Source organism: Bubalus bubalis, chromosome 16 (assembly GCF_019923935.1).
Source record: "Bubalus bubalis isolate 160015118507 breed Murrah chromosome 16, NDDB_SH_1, whole genome shotgun sequence".
Taxonomy (NCBI): domain Eukaryota; kingdom Metazoa; phylum Chordata; class Mammalia; order Artiodactyla; family Bovidae; genus Bubalus; species Bubalus bubalis.
The window spans coordinates 53848479-53864764 of NC_059172.1; the positions used below are offsets into that span (position 1 = coordinate 53848479).

The window sequence follows — 16286 nt, forward strand, 5'->3', positions numbered from 1 at the left end:
TCCCGTTTTTTTCTATGTGGATGCTTTCGATTGCTTCCTTCCCAACAGACATCTGAGTTACTGGTACTGGGGGTAGATCAGGTGTCACATGCCACTGGCATTTCTTCCTAATAACAGGTTTTCCTTAACCCAATGGATATATGGATATATGATGGTGACGCTTTTCTTCAGAAGAACTCAAAATGCTTCACTATGTTCTTTGGATTTCAGTATTCAGTTCTCCATATTGACAGATGGAAGAAATGGGACCCAGGGAGGTTAAGTGCCGTGCTCACATCACTGGTGATGGTTTCAATTTCTCTGGTGCTCATTTGTCAAGCTGTGCCATAGGGATACCGTGCTCTCCTTCTTTCAAACGGCAGCTGTACAGCATCTTCCTCTCTGTTGTATCTTTACAACTTGCTCCAATAAACTCCCTAATTAATCCCACACCTTCTCCCCAATGCCAACAGAATCCAAGCCTACTCGATCTCACCCCCTTAAAGTACTCTAAACATTATTTATTTATACCCATCATCATTTAAGACTCTTGAGAGTCCCTTGGACAGCAAGGAGATCAACCCGGTCAATCCTAAAGGAAATCAACCCTGAATATTCATTGGAAGGCCTGATGCTGAAGCGGAAACTCCAGTACTTTGGCTACCTGATGTGAAGAACTGACTTATTGGAAAAGACCCTGATGTTGGGAAAGATTGAAGGCAGGAGAAGGGGGTGACAGAGGATGAGACGGTTGGATAGCATCACCAATTCAATGGACATTAGTTTGAGCAAGCTCTGGGAGTTGGTGATGAACAGGGAAGCCTGGTGTGCTGCAGTCCATGGGGTTGAAAAGAATCAGACATGACTGAGTGAGTGAATGACAAGAAACCATGCTTTATGGGGACTCTGTTATTGATTTTTACATGTCTCTGTTGACTACATTTTGGGCCCGTTCCTTCTGGTGAAGACAACAACTTTGAAGGTAGATAACTGGTGATACAGAGTCTATGCCCCAAATGTCTAGGTCAGGCCAAGCCCTGTAAATGGGGCTGCAAATTAGATGGCACCAAAATGGGAACTGGTTCCTTGATTTTTGTATTATGCTTCAGACTGACCACAACAGAGCCAGCATCACGGATGCTGTCGGATGGTGAGCGAGACGGGGCTGGTAACCGAATGACTACAATCCCTGAGTGGCGAGGCCCTTTGAATGTCAGCAGTGGAGCTGTTCACGGAGTTACAGAGTGGAACTAATCTCCTCTTGCCTGTTGAAAATTCCTCTTATCCTTAAAAAAATCCATAAACTCACTGATACTTCATTGCACATTTACTGGAAGAAATGACATTATAGTAAGAAAGTAATTGCTTGCCCAGAGTCTGGAGCCAAATGCATAAGGACATTGGGGCCACGTAGTGTAAGACAGGTAATGAATTAACATGCAGACTCTGGAGTCAGCCTGCCCAGGACTGAATCCTGGCTGTACCGTATACAATTATGGGATCTTGGGCAAGTTACGTAAGCTCTCTAGGTCTCCATGTCGTCTGTAACATGGGGGTAATCATAAAACCTACCTCTTGCATTGTTTTAACACACAGTAAGTGTGTTATATATATATAACATATATATATATATATATATAAAAGTGTTGGCTCCCCCCGCCACCCCCGTCTAATGGGCTTCCCTGGTGGCTCAGAGGTAAAGAATCCACCTGCCAATGCAGGAGACGAAGGTTCAATCCTTCGTCTAAGACCTAAGTTCTAATCCTTCGTTTCCCAGTGGTGGGAAAGATCCCCTGGAGAAGGGCGTGGCAACCCACTCCAGTACTCTAGACTGGAAAATCCTGTGGACAGAGGAGCCTGGCGGGCTACAGTCCATGGGGTTGCAAAGAGTCGGACACGACTTAGCAAGTGAACAACAACTGTCTAATGGGAGCCATGTGTGAGAGAGGTGGGGGAGATGGTGTATGACGAAAGAGGGAACTGCCTTTTATAGCCCTCCCTCACGGACAAGAAATCCAATTTTCCGTCCTGTAGTAGCACATGCTAAAGATGCTTGGAGGGAGAATTCCATCTGGCCACATTCCCTTTCTATAACTCCTAGAGTTTTTGTGGGTTATAATACATGAATCATGAGGGCTTCCCCAGGGCTCCCCCAGGAAGTGATTAGGGTAATACCAGGCTCTCTTCTGGAAGGCTGGCTCTTAGAAGCTGGTAATTGCAAGCTTTGGAACTCAGTTCCACCTCAGCCTTCCCAAGGAAGTCAAGACAGAGTGGCTCAGATGTGCAGTGGGCTCTCCTGTGTCTGTGTGAGGGCTGGGCACCCGCATCACCATTTCCTGACACACAGACTTGGGCCATCAATGCTGCTCCTTCTCTTCCTCCAGCAGAACTCTTCCCTCTCCAGCAGAACCAATGACAAAGGCTCATCCTGTCCTCCATGTGGTCTTGCCAGTCTGTAGAACTAAATGGCCATTCATACAGAGGTTTCTTTCCACTACCAGTTGTCATCAGTGGTCAATAAAACACTCTTTAGGGCTGAAGAAACAGATAAGACAGACACAGTCTCCATGAATCCTTCTGGAAGAAGCAGAAGGAGGAGATTCTTGGTCCACCCCAGGAACCCATGGATAACTCCCTCAGTGTGTCTGCAGTGGACCGTCTTGATATTTTGGTTTAGCACGCACTTCCCACCTCTGACTCTAAGAGGAAAAAAGAAGTAAGCAATTAATTCCTCTTCACTTAAAACACCCAGATGGGGTTGTTGCCTTTATAATCCAGATGCTGGTATATCTATTTTCACTTTGCTGATTGGAAATCTGTCACAAGAAGACCTAAGTTCTAAACCTGGTCCTGACCTTGACTTTCTGAGTGATCTTAGGTGAACCACTCTGCCTCTCTGGGTGCTGTTTCCTTCTTCTAGAAAGTGGAACACTGCAATCAGCATGAAGTAGGGATGTGAGAATTACTATAGTAACATTGATAAAATCCTTCAGCTTCTTGAGAAAGAAGCACTCTATAAGTAACCAATATTAATGTGATTATACATCCAGAGAACCATACTTCCATTATTTGGGCTATCAGGTTACTTAGTTTTAAGGAATAGAACTTTATTCATTTTCTATTTTCTTATAACAGAGTATTAAGCAGTATTAGAAATGATTCATTGGTTTACTAAGTATTATTCTCCATTTTCCTAGACAGTCTTTCTGAGATGAAACAGCCCTTCTTGAAAAATGACTAATACATCCAGAAAAAATGCCAGGTGTTAATTTAATGTTGACATTTATTTCTTGCTCATTTTTTAATTTAATCACTGTTTGCTTTTTTTTTTTTTTTTTACTTTTCTTTAGAGAGATGATTCTTGCCAAGGGTTAAGAAGAGAAAAAGAACAAAGCGTCAAACTTTCACATTTGTCATTCAAAGATGGAGCAGGATATCGCAGGGGAAAATAATTAACTCATATTTTCTAAACACTTATTTATTTGTTTACCTATTTTTGGTGGTCCTGGTTGTGGCACATGGGCACTTGCTTGGGGTATGTGGGCTTTCTTTAGCTGTGGCAAGCTGGGGCTACTCCCCAGTTGTGGCCTGGAGGCTCAGTAGTTGTGGCTCATGGGCTTGGTTTCCTGAACCATGTGGGATCTTAGTTTCCAGACCAGGGATCGAACCCATGTCTCCTGCATGGGCAGGCAGATTCTTAACTACTAGACCACCAGGGAAATCTCACTAACTCACATTTTCAAGGGAGCCTTAGATGCTCTGGCTGGTTCAGGGCACTACATGGGATCATAGATAGTATCATCAGATTAGAAAGGATCTTGAAAGATCACCCAACACATGTCCTTGACACAAGGAAATATACCTGCTATACCATAAAGATAGATCATTGGAAGTGTACGGACTTGGAGACTGAAAACCTGGGTTCCGTGCCACTCCCACCACTGCACCATCTTTCTTCTTTCCCCTGCACCACTGGCCATCACTGACCTCAGAATCCTTCTGTGTGAAACGAGAATTCTACTGTCTGCCTCGGGGAGTTGCTGTAGTAAACCAGAGATTGTTATGTGAAAGGGCTTCATGAATAACGAGGCGTCAGATGATGTTAGTCAACATGCAAATATCCTGGACATGCACCCAACCTCCTTGAATATATTGATGCTGAATTTTTTGAACTTGATTATCCATCTGGGGGCTCTATGTGCCAAATGTCAAACCCCAGGTTGGCTTCTGGCATGCTCTGGTGAGGCCTTGCTCCAACAGTCAGTGTGTGCTTGAGGCATACAAACTTACTTTAATATTAATCTGAGCAAAACATCATTAGGCAAATTGCTGCTGTAGAAAAATAAGAGAGAGAAAACTACATGACATACTCTAACATCAAATATGAATGTTTTTTGTTTTCTGTGCTCTTCTCCCTTCCATTCACAGATATTTGGAAGCTTATAGTATGCATCAATTCTATAAAACTCTGGACTACAAAATGCACAATTCTATGAACTCCCCTGGACTGCAAAATGCCCTTGGGGTTATACTGCTATGTTACATACTGAACTTTTCAATAATAATCAACTAATATGCCAAGGAAATGAAGAGAGTCCTGAACTTCTGATGTCCCCAGTCAGTGGATTCCCATCTGTGGAGTACAAGGGGACACTCCAGATTCTAAAGGCCTGGGCCCTCTATGCTTGACCTGGAAGCTCACCTGGCCTGGGTCAGGGGTTCTGAGACCTTCTCAGGAGGGTGCTTTGCTGTCTGTGGGATGCACAGGCATCAGGGCGGGAGGGAGTAAGGGGCTCAGGCGGCAGCTGTGGCAGGCCTGACCTGTTGATGGATCTGAGCTGCCCCAACATCTGCTTTCACTCCCTTTTTGTTCTCAAGACCAACAGGGTAAGGGCCAGAAAGAAAAAGAAGAAATCAATTCGGGTCACTCATCCTGCTGCCTGGAATACTGGACCTTCTGACAGAAGCCAGGTTCCTGGGAGTCAGTGATGCTTGGCCGTGAACCACAAAGGGAAGCGGTGCTCATTGCTCACAGAATCACAAGATCCCTCACACTTCTCCCTGCTTTCCTTTCTTCCCTCTATACTTTTCAAGTAAATGCTGCATGTTTAGGATGATGACATTTTCCATACCAAAAATCATCCCATAAAAATGCATAGTCTAATACCATATGATATTGGGGCTTCCCAGGTGGCTCAGCAAAGAATCTGCCTGCCAATGCAGGAGGCACGGGCTCAATGATCTCTGCTCCAAAATGATTCCACGTGCCTTGGGGCAAATAAGCCCGTGCAACACAATTACTGAGGCTGTGTGCTGCAGCTACTGAAGCCTGAGTGCCCTAGAGCCTGTATTCCACAAGAGAAGCCACCGCAACAGGAAGCCTGCACACGGCAGCTAGAGAGTAGCCCCTCTTACTGCAGCTCGAGAAAGCCCACATGCAGCAACAAAGACCCAGCACAGCCAAAAATAAAGAAAGTATTTTTAAAAGCCTAAAAAATAAAAAGAAAAGAAACACCTGCCTTCAAGGAGGATACAGGCCACTGGGATGCAGCAGTTGATGATAGAGATGAGGAGAGCCTGAACCAAGGCAGAGTGAGCAGGAATTATCAGTATATATGCAGATTGTTTAGGACGTGAGTGGACCAAATGGACATTTGAGGAAAGACAAGTGCAGGGCGGCTCAGGTGGCTGGATGGAGATGCTGTGACCTGAGAGGGGGCAGAGGGGAGGAGGGAGGAATATACCAAATGCAGTTTGTTTGTGTCACTGTTTTTGAGGTGCCTGTGAGATATCCATGTGGAGATGTCTCCTGTGTGCTCAGATGCTCAGTCGTGTCTGACTCTTCGTGACTTCGTAGACTGCAGCCTGTCAGGCTCCTCTGTCCATGGCATTATTCTAGCAATGATACTGGAGTGTTGTCATTTCCTCCTCCAGGGATCTTCCTGACTCAGGGATCGAACCTGTGTCTCCCGTGGCTCCCACATTGGCAGGCGGATTCTTTATCACTGAGCTACCTGGGAAGTCTGGAGATGACTTAGTAATGTATTTAAAATATGCTTCCAGAATTCAGGAGAGCAGTCAGGGTTAGATTTATAGATTTGGGAGCAGGTGAGATTATCCAGGCAGAGAATTGGGAGAGTGAGAATAGAAAAGGACCACAGACATTTAAGTGGCAAACACAGAGAGAAGAATCAAGAGAAATGGTAAAGAAGGCAATAATCAGAGAGACAGGAAGCACAGCAGGAGAAAATGGTGATGTGGATGCTAGGAACAGAGAGGGGGTTTTAATAAGCAGGAGAGATTGACAATAACAAATGCCAAAGCCAGCCTCTGAGCGGCAGGGAGTAGAGGTTGAAGAGCAAAACAGTCTTCTGATTCTGATCCTGGATATGCCTGGCAGAAATAGATTATACCCCAAGGTTCTAGAGGAAGGAAAATATCTCACAATCAACTCGTGATGATCCATGTTCGAGAAAGAACCTAGATAATCTGAGATTGCTGGAAGGGCACAAATTACTTCTGATTATCTTTAGACTTGAGATATACCTGCCATCACCTGTTATTTTGAAAGGTTCTGAAGAATTTCTAACTAGGCATTTATACCTTGTGTTAATTATTTTCACTTTTGGACACAGGTTTGATTTTCACCAGATGCTCACTTTTTTGGTAACTATCATTCACGACTCAGGTGACCTTGGATATAGAGCTAAGAGACTGGGTCATTATAAATTACATTAAATGAATCATATTTTTGCTCACAGAGAACTATCAGTTAGAGAAAATTTACAAAATAATAAACACACAGTATCCAACTTTAATTTCATCAGCTTAACACTTATTATGTCAGAGAGAGCTTCTGTATGTATAATAATTTTAGACTGTGGCACTCATGGTGAACTCTGCTGGGCTCCCCTTTGGTATTAGCTGTTTCTGACAACCTCTTTTGTTTCAGACTCTGCCCAGTTCATCTCAGACTTGTTCTAACCAGGTCTCCCCCAGTTTAGTCAATTCAGGATTGTCCTCTCCCCAGCTCACTTTCTGATGCTTTCTAAGCATTCTGCTGCACACATGGAATGCAAGTAAATATTTGTTGAATAAATGCATAAACCGTCAGTTCTGCTTAGTGTGAGCTGTTCACGCCAGCACTCAATTTTTACTCAGCTTGGCCCCCTGTTAGAAATTAGATCTGAGCAGCTGTGTGACACCCTAGTGCCTCAGTAAAATGGCAGGGATGGGGAAGGAACGTTGATCAGACAGGGGAACTGTGTGGGTAAGGCTCTCCAGAGAGACAGAGAGAACCAGGAGGATGTGTGTGTGTGTGTGTGTGTGTGTGTGCGCGCGCGCACACATGCTCAGTCATGTCTCTTTGTGACCCTGTGGACTGTAGCCCACCAGGCTCCTCTCTGTCCATGGGATTTCCCAGGCAAGAATACTGGAGTGGGTTGCTATTTCCTACTCTAGGGGATCTTCCCGACTCAGGGATAAAACTTGTGTTTCTTGCTTTGCTTGCATTGGTGAGTGGATTCTTTACCAGTAGCGCTACCTGAGTTATTTCAAGGAATTGGCTCCTGTGATTGTAGGAGCTGCTACTGCTAAGTCACTTTAATCATGTCCGACTCTGTGCGACCCCATAGATGGCAGCCCACCAGGCTCCCCCGTCCCTGGGATTCTCAGGCAAGAACACTGGAGTGGGTTGCCATTTCCTTCTCCAATGCATGAAAGTGAAAAGTGAAAGGGAAGTCACTCAGTCGTGTCTGACCCTCAGGGACCCCATGGACTGCAGCCTACCAGGCTCCTCCATCCATGGGATTTTCCAGGCAAGACTGTAGGAGCTGGTAGGTCCCAAATCTGTAGGGCAGGCTGGAAATTCAGGATTTCTACGTGATAGCCTTGATACAGAATTCCCTTTGCTTTGGGAAACCTGCTTTTGCTCTCAAGGCCTTTCACTGATTGGATGAGACCCACCCACATTATCAAGGGTCATCTCCTTTATTTGACGTCAACTGATCATAGATGTTCATCGCATCTACAAAAGACCCTCATAGCATCGTCTGGACTAGGGTTTGACGGAACCTCTCCAAGGTGACACATAAAGCTTCACATCCCAGAACGAATGCAGATGAGCTCATACAGTCCGAGGTGTGCAGGTGGTAGAAAACATTTGGCCAGTGATCCAATTAAGGATGTCCAGAGCTGATATTCAGAATAGTGGTGTCCTGGTGGTGGAGGTGGCCTAGTAGCAGATGTTCCTAGGTGGTGAAAACACTTGTGCTGATGTGCTTTTACTCATATGGTTCCTCTCAGCCCATCTGATCATGGGTGGTGCTCTAGTGCCTTTGGCCTTAATCAAGAAATCAAGGCCAGAGCCTAGTCATGTGACTTGGCCATAGACATACCATTTGGAGGAAGACTGTGTCTCTGTTTTTTTTGGATCCTCCTTCGGAGCTCAGCTGTGGGAGGAGAATGGGTCGGGGTGGGGGGTGGGGCTCAAGAAATGGTGCTGGATGGAAAGCTGTCTCCAGGTACCAAGAGATGTAATGATGACAAGAACATTACCCTGTGAATCAGGAGACCTGGATTCCAGACTCAGCTCCAGGTGTGACCTTGGTCTCCTCGTCTGTAAGATGGGAATGGTAACACCTCCCTTCTTTCCTCAAAGAACAGTTGTGAGGACTAGCTGAGAACAGGGAGAGAGCCCCACTTACGGGACAACTTATGAGCAGGTCACACAATGTAGGTGACAGCCTCATATCACGGTGAAACAGAGCAGGACCTATGGTCCTTGTCTCCCCCCATCATGTCCTCTGCCTGCCCCATATGTGTGGAAAACTTTAGCCAAACGATAAGTTTAATCAGAGAAGTGAGAAATGCAGAAACAAAGGAAAACAGTCAAAGGAGACTAAATAGTAATAATGTAGTCATTAAGCATAGTCAAGAACCTTTAGTTCTTTCTCAAGGGCTATAGATAATATTCTGAGCCATATCCTCTGAGCTGTCTTACAGATACCAAAACAGCAGGTGGAGAAATTAACTACAGGATGATCAGACTGTACCCATGACATGAGCTGCCACAATTCTGAGAACTGGCCTCAAAGAAATGGAAACAAACTGACCTTGAAACGAAAGATTGGACCTAAACAATCAAGATGCTGCTGCTCAGACCACTGATGACCAATTTAAAGATGACGGTCAGGGCTGACTGTGCTATTTCTGTATGTAGCCCCCTACTTCTGTCTATAAAAGCTCTTGCCCCACTGCTTGCCAGCAGGGGATGGGGAGAGTCCCCCACCTTTTGGACAGACGTCCGCCACCCTTCCCCCACCCCAGTTGCCGGCCTCTGAAATAAAGCAAACTTCCCTTTCCACCAACGTGGCCTGCTTACTGGCTTTTGAGTGGCGAGCAGCCGGACCCTCTATACATTCTTTCAGTAACAACAGAGAACACAGGCTTGCACCACACCATTCCTGGGTGTGAACTCTGCTTTTTCACTGAGAGGTGTGTGGGCTTGGCCACCTTTGTAGAACTGCTTGCCACTGTTTCCTCATTTCTAAAATAAGAACAGGATGACTGTACTCATTTATTAGGGCTGCCATAACAAGGTGCCTCTGACTGGCAGGGAGGGGGCTTAATGCAACAGAAGTGTATCATCTCACGGTTCTGGAGGCTGGAAGTTCAGAATTAAGGGCAAGTTCTTTCCTTGTCCCTTCTAGCTTCTGGGATTGCTGGCCATCCTTGGCGTTTCTTGGCTTGTAGATGCATCCCTCCAGTCTGCCTCCAAATTCACAGAGTCTTGTCTTCTCCTCTGGGTGTCTGCGTCCAAATTTCCCACTTCTTTATAGAGACACTGGTCATTGGATTAGCTCCACCTCCGCCATTCCAGTATGACCTCATCTTAACTTGACTCCATCTGCGAAGAACCTATTTCCAAATAAGGTCACCCAATTCACAAGTCCTTTTGAGGGGACACAAATCAATCTGTAACAACACCCCACATCACAGGGGCCTGAAGAGTGTCTGGCACACAAGAGGTGCTCAGTGAATGGGAGTTATCATTATCATGGAAAAGATAGGGGGAAGGATCAAAATCCCCCTTCATGCATAAGACAGACACATCCATCACCGTAGTGATTATGACCAGATCCTCACATTTCTTTCTGGCTTAGCCCGGACAGCTTGGGATTTTGATGCTGTCTCATCTTCCAGATGATGTAGCCTCTTTGTCCAAGCTGGGCAGCAATGATGATGGACAATGAGGCCCAGCCCAGGACAGTGGACTTCTGAGCTGCCCGAGTGGACTCTGAGACAAGAAGTCCTTCCTCCTGGAGAAACGGGCCACAGATCCTGAAGCCCTGGCTGGGGCTGCAAATACAGAAAACTCCTTTCTCCCAGGGCTGAGACTTGGGGCCCGGGAGGGGCTCAGAAGGGTGGAGGGTCTTCAGCAGGTACATGGGGTGAGCTCTGAGTTCCTCGCTGTTGAGCAGCTTTGTGGTGCCGGGTGCTAGAATACATCATGTTGGCATGACCTTGGATGCCTAAAGTGACTAGATCATTGGGGAAATCCATGTAATAGATGTGTGCTTAGAGCCAGGTTGGATAAGGGTTACTATTCCCTCTCCGGATGCTCCCCCCACCAGCCAGTAACTTTGACGTCGCATCCAGCCCCTGCTGCCCACAGGTGAGCTTTTACAAACTCATTTTTATACTCAGTCTAGTCTTTCCTTTTGAAAGGGAGGCAGAAGAAGCTATAAGTGATATTACATTACCTGCTCTTTATACTCCAGTACAGATAATAAAAAGAGGGAGTCTGCATTGCCTCAGTATTTGCAATGCTTAGAATGAAGAGAAGCAGATCTGAAGGTTGCCAAAGGCTTTGAGAAATCTGGGGTGACTCATCTGGGCTGGGGACCCACCACCTTGGAGGAACCTGAGTAACCCACGGGTCCAATTGCCAACACTCTACGAACCAAGAGTTGAATGATTGTTCTTGGCCATCCCTATGCAGTGAGGCAGAAGCATTATTTTTACTGGAAAGCCCCCAAGTGTGACTTTTCCATTCCTCCTGTTTGCAAGTCCTCACAGCTGATGGGGGAGAAAATAGCCTGGCACATTTGCATTTAAGTCTTGAAATCTAAATATTTCTGTGAGTCATTCATTATTACCATATAACTCAGTGTTTGCATGCAAATAACTCTAATGCCATAAATGCTTATAAAATAAATCTCTTACCATATGAACTCGGTAAAGAATGCTAATTCCCAGAGTCATGAATGGCTTCGAGAAATCAATCACTTTCTCCCGTTCTGCAGTAATGGTGAGGCCCGCCACAGCCAGATCCGCTTTCTGAAAGGAACAGAGGGAGGTCATCAAAGGGGTGGCCCCATGAGATGGGGGCACAGGGACTTGTGACCAAAGATGCCAGTGATGGAGAGGTGCCACTCTGGTCTGGCTTCTCTGCTTGGGGAGTGATCCTAAGAAGCCAGAGGTCTGAACAATCACTCATGAGAGGACATGGATGTTGAAGCTGTAACTCATGTTCATCTGAAGTACGTGTGTGTGCTCAGTTGCTTCGGTCCTGTCCGACTCTTTGCGACTCGACAGGCTGTAGCTCACCAGGCTCCTCAGCCAAGGGATTCTCTAAGCAAGAATACTAGAGTGGGTTGCCATGCCCTTTTCCAGGGGATCTTCCTGACCCAGGGATCGAACGAGCGTCTCCTGCATTAAAGGCAGATTCTTTACCACTGAACTACCAGGGAAGACCTCATCTGAGGTTAGACCCCTTTAAATATGTAAATTAGGATAAAAAGGGAAGCTCACTACGGACCTGTCAGACAGAGACTAAAAACGCCCTAGGCAAGGGAGAATTGGCAGAAAGAACTTCTGGATACTCAATAATGAGTAGTTTTTTATTCAACTGATGAACTTGCTCAGCCAACAAACAAGTCCCAGTGTTGTGTGAGCTTTGGTGAGGGAGTTACAGTGGAAAATAAAAATGATGGCTCCTCGGAAATTACAGGCAATCTAACGCAACCGCATTTATCTCCCAGGGAAGAAATGAAGGCCAAGAATTGAGCGAGTGGCCCAACGTCACAAGCTTGTCTTTGTCAGAGGCAGGACTACACCGCAGTCTTCCTGAACCACTGGCCTTACGTTGCTGTCAAGGTCAAAATCCAGGTGCCACAGCAGAACTCTGAGAAGGGTCTCCGATCCCTCTTATGCGAAGTCACCAGATGTTTCTGCACCTCAGGTGGCCACACCTGATGAGAATCTTTCTTGAATTAAGATCCCCTGAGAAAGGAAGTGCTGTCAGCGCCTCCATATACCTCTCTGTCAGGAAGTTCTTCCTTGTGTCTAACTTCAATACGCTCTGTTGCAAAGCAAGCTCACTTCCTATTGGCCTGCTCCCCTATACATAGAGTGGGGGGAAAGGCCCAGAGTGCTGTTCACTTCTGGCCATGCTCTGCCCTAACTAGCCAACCAACCTAGTCACTTCACTTCTCTTGGCTTCCTTAATTTCATCCGCAAACCAAGGGTATGGGGTTTAGACAGTACCAGGATCCTTCCAGGCAATTCTCCGACAGTAATTTTCAAAGTGTAGTCTAGGATCACCCGCATTAGAATCACCTTATTCTTATTAAAGACGAAGAATGTTAATGAGGAAAGGGCTTATTAAAATGTGAATTCCTGAGTCTCATCCCAAACCTCCTGGATCAGACTCTGGTCACGACGCCCAGGCATCTATTTGTGACAAGTTGTCCAAGTGATTCTGACTTATACCGATATTTAAGAGCTATGTTTTATAACCTAGGCATGTATCTCAGACTAGCTTCCATCAAGGTTTACATTTCAGCTTCTTTCACCACTAATTCTGGTGGATCTGTTGACACACAAAGTGGAGAAAGAAAGGAGGAAAAGTGAGGTGTTTAACAATCTATAAACAGGCCAACTGGTTCTGAATGAGAAAACACACACACACACACACACACATGCTACACATGTGTGCGATTTTTCCTAAATCATTGCAAAGGAAGTAAGGAGACAGACATGTCACTCCTCACTTTATACACAAAGGGATTTATGATTTGTACACACAGGATACATCCATTGACAAAAGTCAGTTTCTTCTCCATCTCAGCTCCGCTCCTCAACCCCCAACTCATGCTAAAAGCAGCCACTCGATCCAGCATCAGTTAACAAGGTAGAGCCTTATAAAGTGAAAGTATTAGTCACTCAGTCATGTCCGACTCTCTGCATCCCCATGGACTGTAGCCCGCCAGGATCCTCTGTCCTTGGAATTCTCCAGGCAAGAATTCTAGAGTGGGTAGCTGTTCCCTCCTCCAGGGGATCTTCCTGATTCATGGATTGAACTCAGGTCTCCTGCATTGCAGGCAGATTCTTTACCATCTGAGCCACCAGAGAATCCCTTACAAAGTGAGGCCAGGCTTTAAAGTAACTAGACTGCAGATGTAAGAGATTTTTAATAAAAACGAAAAACATGAATGCCTTTTTGAGCTCATTCCATATTTCTCCAAGAGAGTGCTGATGACCGCTGTTAAGTGAATCAACCCTTGAGAAAGGAGTGAAGTTTGATTAGAAGATTGTTAGTGCCTTCATTTGTGGGGATCCTTCAGAGGGTTATTTGGACCTTTCAGAACTTTTTTTTCAGTCCCTCAATGACAGTGGCTCTAACTTGAGTTCCACTCAACAGCACATTTGTAAAGCAACAGAAATCAACCACAAAGATGTAGCAGGTGCAATACTGGTCCTGTGCAGGGTTACAGCAAAAGAGCAGTCAAGCCCTGCAAAGACCCTCGGCAGAGGAGATAGGAGTTTAATAGGTTGGAATGAAAGAACTGAAGAAAAGAATAGAAAAATGAAAACTGATACAATGGGCAAGAGGTAACCACAGCATCCTGTCATTTTTCTGGTTATTAAAAAAAAATAGATACATCCAAACCAACAACTCAATGCTCAAGTTTCTTTTCCCTCCACCACCACCAACACAGCCTTCCTCCCAAAAGGGCGAACTTCAGACTGCAATCTAGAAATCATTTCACAAGTTTATAAAGTCGGCCAGCAACAACATTATGGTAAAACAATTCCATGTGGAGAGGAAACTAGAAATGGACAGCATCCCAGGAGGGCGCTTTCCTGGATAGAAGCAGAAAGACCACACAGCCCGGGAGAACGTCTGACCCAGCCTCAGACAGGGCACTTCTGTCTATTTTCAAATAGACGCTTCCCCAAGCTAGACCAAACAGAAAACTGCCCCCTGGAGGCACTCCTGCCTCTTTAGCCCAGCCTTCTCTCTCTCCTTTGTCTCCACTTGACAGTAACCAGGGTGCAGGGGAGGCAGGGAGGGAAGAGCGAGATGCTAGAAGAAGCTATGGAGGTTATGTAGTGGATTGTTTTTTCATTGACTCAGTAGTGAGCAGCAATCACATTCTATGGCTTCTGTGCAGCCTGGATTACCAGCAACAACCTCATGGGATTGGCTATTCCAAAAGGCAGGCATGTCTTTTATTTTTACCTTCGTTAAAAAGACATTATCCTGTAAAGCAGGCTTTGATGAGGAGGTCATGTGCTATGAAACCAAATTAACAACCACAGGGGCTGGGGCTGCAGACTAGCAATTGTGGACATGGGAAGTCAAGGGAAGTGGGCATCACGACAGTTCAGCCCAGCCCTTCTGCATCTCTGGTTACTCTTTGGGGAGAGCCATGCTCTCCAGTGAAAGAACCACAGACAGGACATCAGAAGACCTGGCTCTCATCACAGCTGGGCCATAAACTCACTGTGATCTGGGATAAGTGATTCTACCGTCCAGGCCTGAGTTTCTGCTACTGTGAAATGAAAAGACTCAACCAGATGCTCTGAAGCTCTTGCATGTGTGCGTGCTAAGTCGCTTCAGTCATGTCTGACTCTTTGCGACACTGTGGACTGTAGCCCGCCGAGCTCCTCTGTCCATGGGATTCTCCAGGAAGAAATCTTCCCAACCCAGGGACTGAACCCATGTCTCTTATGTCTAATCTGCACTGGCAGGTGGATTCTTTACCACTAGCGCTGCCTGGGAAGCCCTCTGAAGCTCTTCCCCAGGCCTAAGATCCCAGGCTTTCATTTTGCTGGACTAGGAAGGGAGGAAGTTCCATCAACTGGTCCCCGTTTGCTCCAGAAGATGATGGTGGTCCCTAGAATCGATGTTTCAGAGATGTCAGGGAGGAGTTTGTTTATCACCTTAGTCAGCAGGGAGCAGAGCCCAAGGCAGGAAAGCCAGAAAGGCCAGAAAGATACAATGCCATCTGGAGAGGGCAGATCTAGAGGTGTACCCTGTGGGGGCCGGGAAGCCAGAAAAGGGTAGGATGCCTGGAGCTAGAGAAAGAAGAGAGGGAGGAATGGGAACACGAAACAGGCAGAACATTCTGTAAGCATCATGATGCTCCTGGTTACTGGGTGTGTGTGTGTGTGTGTGTGTGTGTGTGTGTGTGTGCACGTGCACACACACACAGGGGTGTATAAATACATTCCCTCTGAGAGAAAGACCTCTCTCCTCTTCCCATTTTTGATTGAAAGTGCTCTTTGAAGAGCTTCATGTTCTGCCTCTGAGAGATCCCCTCTTTTATCTCCTGGATGTTTGTGGAATTTACAAGGGGAGGGCAGACTGCAGGCAGCCTGGAGGTGACTTCCAAAACATACTACCCTGTGCCTCCTGGGTTGAATAGGGGTCACACCAGACTGCCACCATCATCGCTATCAGCCTTAAGCCTCGGGGTGGCCGTGGCTCTTCTCCTGGGATGAGAGGCCTGGCTGGAAGACAGCAAATTCACAGCAGGGCTCTGGGCCGTGCCTGCCCCAGCCTGCAGACCCCACCCCGTGCTTCCCTGAGAACGCCTCCAGGGAGGCCTCTGCCCACAGCACCAGATCCTGAAAGAGCTGAAGGATCAAAGCTTTCCTGTCTTCCTTTTCTTTTCTTTTAGGCGCCTGCTGCCCCCTTTAAGGCAAAATTCTATCCCTTGCCCTCAGCAGTGCCCAGGCACCCTGGGCAGACCTCCGCTGCCTCAGCTCCCTGCCTCCTTTGTCTAAGAGCTCCTCTCTCACATGGAGCCTGGCTAATGAGAGGATGGGGTGGGTCAGAAGACCTGGCTCTGCCTTTTGCTGACCAAATGTTCATAACGACTCACTTAGCCTCTCTGGGACTCAGCTTACCAGGTTATACAATGGGGTGATGCCTGCCTATCGATATTATGTGAGAGTCAAGAGAGATGATGGGTGTGGAAGAGCCCTATGAACTCTGCACACTGTAGAGTCCCCCC

General features: G+C 46.4%; 1 protein-coding gene across 1 annotated transcript in view; it reads right to left on the reverse strand.

Moving 5' to 3' along the window:
- Positions 1–16286, reverse strand: part of GRIK4 (glutamate ionotropic receptor kainate type subunit 4) — a 498388-nt gene that overhangs the window by 36731 nt on the left and 445371 nt on the right. The window contains exon 13 of the mRNA XM_025266749.3: positions 11206–11319. Within this exon, the coding sequence (XP_025122534.3) occupies positions 11206–11319 (114 nt within the window). The remainder of the gene's footprint in view (positions 1–11205; positions 11320–16286) is intronic.